This window comes from Erythranthe guttata, chromosome 11, assembly GCF_056151865.1.
Source record: "Erythranthe guttata isolate IM_541 chromosome 11, IM_541, whole genome shotgun sequence".
NCBI lineage: Eukaryota > Viridiplantae > Streptophyta > Magnoliopsida > Lamiales > Phrymaceae > Erythranthe > Erythranthe guttata.
In genome coordinates, this window is record NC_142543.1 from 14,495,209 (window position 1) to 14,499,399 (window position 4,191).

The 4,191-nt window shown below is 32.3% G+C and overlaps 1 protein-coding gene across 1 annotated transcript; it reads right to left on the bottom strand.

Annotated features, from left to right (window-relative positions):
* Window positions 1-957: 957 nt before the first annotated feature.
* GSTF12 (glutathione S-transferase phi 12) lies at window positions 958-2,949 on the bottom strand. Its single transcript, XM_012986100.2, has 3 exons — window positions 2,738-2,949; window positions 1,679-1,727; window positions 958-1,561 (listed from the first exon to the last, which is right to left on the bottom strand). Exons 1-3 carry the CDS (start codon window positions 2,882-2,884, stop codon window positions 1,116-1,118), a joined length of 642 nt encoding a protein of 213 aa, XP_012841554.1. The 5' UTR covers window positions 2,885-2,949; the 3' UTR covers window positions 958-1,115.
* Window positions 2,950-4,191: the final 1,242 nt, after the last annotated feature.

Below are 4,191 nucleotides of genomic sequence, written 5' to 3' on the forward strand. Positions count from 1 at the left end.
TTTATTTTGATATTTATCTCTTATAACCTGAAAGAAAAGACATAATCCTATTGGCCAATATTTAATTGATATCATCGCCATGACTTGTCTTGCAAGACATGTCGATAATCTAAGAACTTAATTTTAATACAATTTAGATTTAACTAAATGTAGCCGTCTACAACGAGAAAATGACATATTTAAAAAATATTTACTAGATTAGGGTTGTTCATGGTTTGGTGAATATAATTGACCCAATTTATATGGGTGGGGGGGGGGGGGGGGGGGGGGGGGTGTGGTGGTTGACAACCGACTTTGTGCGTAGGGACGGGCCATAAGACGAGTAAATTTTAGTTATATTTTGTAAACAAATGTTTTGGCCCTTCAATTTTTGTAAATATGAGTTTTGGCCCTTCAATGTTTCATTTTTCTCCATCCTTTTATGTAAATTTATATGTTTTTTTTTAAATTCAGCATTGTAATACAAAATATTTATGGTTAAACTTATACAATTTAAAATAAAATCCATAAATATATACTATATTTTTAGTTGTTTTTTAGCAATGCTAGGGATCCTTTCCCAAACCAACTCCTTCCATTCAAATGAACTATTATTTGTTTTCGAAATTATTTGAAGTTTTTTGAAAGTGCAACCAAACACGGTTGCAATCTTACAGGGTCGAAATCACATTTAAGTTGCAAGAGTGTCAATGTCGTGGTTCGAAAAAAATATAATAAATTTTAAATTTACACGATATTAGATAGCATTTATCCAACTTAGATATATAATTTTCCTTTGTTTTTAATTACTTGTTAAAAACATTATGTTGTTTTCAGTGTATTATAGAAAACTAACAAGAGGGAAGCAAAACAATTGATGAAAGTGAGTTCCATCAAACTTGTGGTATTGATTTATACCACATTTTCCCTATAATAATATAGTTGCAATATAACTGTAAAATAATCAGTTAATAGAGATTTCTTATTCGTGCACCATAAAATTTCAGTACTTGATTATTGAACGGGGTGTCACATAATGTTTTCTTAACAATCGAATGATCCGATCAATGTCGTAGCTCCATCACATTCTTACGATTCGATAAAATTAAATAAAAATCGAAAAATAATAATTTATTTCAAATTAGGAACTCCATGACTTTCTTCCAAGATGGACGGCTAGAAATATCGATCCACCAAGCGTACACATTCTTCCTCCCTTTGATCAAATCCTCCATCCCTTCTTCCATCAGAAATCTCGTGTTTGGCAAGTGGCTCACATCAGCTATGGTGAACTCCTCTCCAGCCAAATACTTGCTCTTCGACAACCTTTCCTCGTACACGTCGAGCACTTTTTCCAATTTGCCCTTGCAGTCGCGGACTAATTCCAAGTCCGTCCCTTGACCCATTCGGGGCAAAACCAAAAGTTGGAGGACCATAGTGTAAATTAATGAATTGTAGTTGTTGACTTCTACTTCCAGCCATTGATCCACTAAGGCTCTCTCTTCCAATGTTTTCCCGTAAAGGTTGACTCCCCCATCTCTTGCACATTTTGCTGCGTAGTACCTGATTATTGCTCTAGATTCTGCTCTCCAATTAAATATAAATAAATAAAATATATATAAGAGGGATTAATTTTTTTCAGAATTTATGGAATTTGAATATAATATTTTAGTGAATTATTAATTAATTAATTAGTTACCAAAAAGCCTGAAATCACCATCCTCTATGGCTGGAACTTGTCCAAAGGGCTGAAATTGCAAACGAGTAGTGAGTTGATTGTAAAGTTACAAGACGATGATTAATGATATATAAGTTTTTAAGAGGGCCGAAATGAAATTCTGGAAAATTATTACTTGACTTATAGATGGTCGGTTTTACCTAATAACTAATAAGCAACTCATTCTTTCACCAAAATATTTTCATCAATAATTGGGTGAATTACACTTTTTGTACTGCATGTTTCACCTGATTCCACTTTTGGTCCATCTTGTTCTTAAGTGAACAAAATGCACATCAAAAAACTCAATTTTAAACACATTTAATCCCCTCTGTCACGTGCGTGCCCGTTCACATCTAACGGAAAATACTATTTGGAGGCTAAAATTGAAATTTAAAATTCTTTTTAGGTTACAAATAGAAATTTAAAGTACTATTTATAATTTTCTTTATATAATATTTAGTATAGATAAAAATTAAATTGAATAATATTTTAATTTTAACAAACAAAATGCAAATGGGAAAATTACCCTTTTCGCCCCACAAGTTTACCTCGATTTCGCATTTGGTCCCCATGTTCATAAAAAAACAGATTTAGTCCCACATGTTTCAATAATTTACCGTCAATTTTTTTGTTAGTATTGACGGAATCAAGCATGTGACCATTACTCTCTTAACTGATAACCATAAATTGACGAAAATGACAAAAAATGTCATATTGTTGAAACACGAGGGACATAATGTGATTTTTGTGAACATAGGGAGACCAAATACGCAATCGGTGCAAACTTGAGAGAGGAAAACAGTTATATTCCCAAATGCAAATATATTAATCTTTTGATGTCTATTTTGTTCACTTTAAAATAATAGGGGCCAAAAGTATAATCAGGTGAAACATGAAGGGGCGGAAAGTGTAATTCTCCGTCAATAATCACACATCTATCATCAATCCACTAAAGACTGGTTTAGTAGGAAGTAATAATATTCAAGAGTGACATAACACAAATCAAAAAAAAAAAAAAAAAAAAAAAAAAAAATTGACCTGTCTGAGTAGGAAGTCTGGTTTTTTGTGCTGTCCAGAGAGAATGTCAATTGGTATGAGCTCAAATTCAAGACCCAACTCCACAAGACAAGTTAAAACCCTCTGTGGGCAAGCTCCGTAGGCTGGACCAAACACTTTAACCACCATTTTTAACAATACTTTGGTCCCTTATGAAATTGGGATATATCTATATTCAATAAATACCTTCTATATATATATATATATATATATATATATATATATATATATATATATATATATATATATGTGTGTGTGAAGAAAATCATGTTGAATGGTGGGTACTACTTCCCTCTTTCTTTTATTATTGTTAGGTTGACGGGTACTCATTGTTTTTCTCCATTGAATAAGAAAGTTGGGTGCTGAAATATAAATTAGGTGCAATGTTTATTTATTTACTTATTTTTATGGGGCAATTTGTTAAATATCTCTGGACACTGATCTTCTTTCACATAAAGATAGTCGGAATTATTGGCAATTTGCTAAAAGTCTTTAATTTTGTTCTCCGGTTCCGCCTTCATCTTGTCTAACGAATTGCACTACGTCATATTCGTACAACTTCATAACACTCCGTCAAATCTGTCTCATCCCTTATTCCCGCCGCTACCATCGTCGAAATCTGCCACAAAACCCACCCACGCATTATCACACACCTAAAATCACACACATACGTACACACATACGATTTTGGTTATTATCCTTCCCTTTTGAAATCAAAAACGAAAAATATGAAGAATGGTTTGCACGTGATGGCAAATGGCAATGTTGGTGGTCACGTCGACACCAGAGACTTAAGTTTTTTTTTTTCTTTGGTTTATTTTAACTAAGTTGTGCAACAAAGCTATGCAAATAAACTTTCTAAGTTGTCTAATTAACTCAAACTTTATGGTAAAATTATATGAATACATATATTTTAGCTAATCTTTTGCTTATTAATGTAACTAAGCTTTGTAAATAAGTTTTATATGTGATGTGGGATCTATTTTTGTTTTTATTTTGTTCAGTGTATTTTAACTAATTTTTTGCTTATTAATATAACTAAGCTATGCAAATCACCGTCACCATTATTGTTAGTTTTCCTAATCAATTATGTTAGACAGGCTCAAAATCTAGCGTGCGTGAGATCCAGATTAAGGAAAACCACAAGGACTTTTAGCAAATAGTATAAAATCATTTGTCCTAACTATAAAAAAAAAAATATGTCTAAGGGATGAGAAGCTAATTTCCCCTTTTGTATTTACATAGTTGTGCAATATTTTCAATTCATAGTGATATATTTATCTATTTGTTTATCATTGATATATCTCCCGTTCCATCCACCCCACATTGCACATTTGTTTTGTCCTGGTTGTTGTCACGTGTTACCTACTTTTCTTTTTAATTCGTGTTACCCAACTTGCCCCTACACTTTTAATTATTCATCGATTGATGGATGA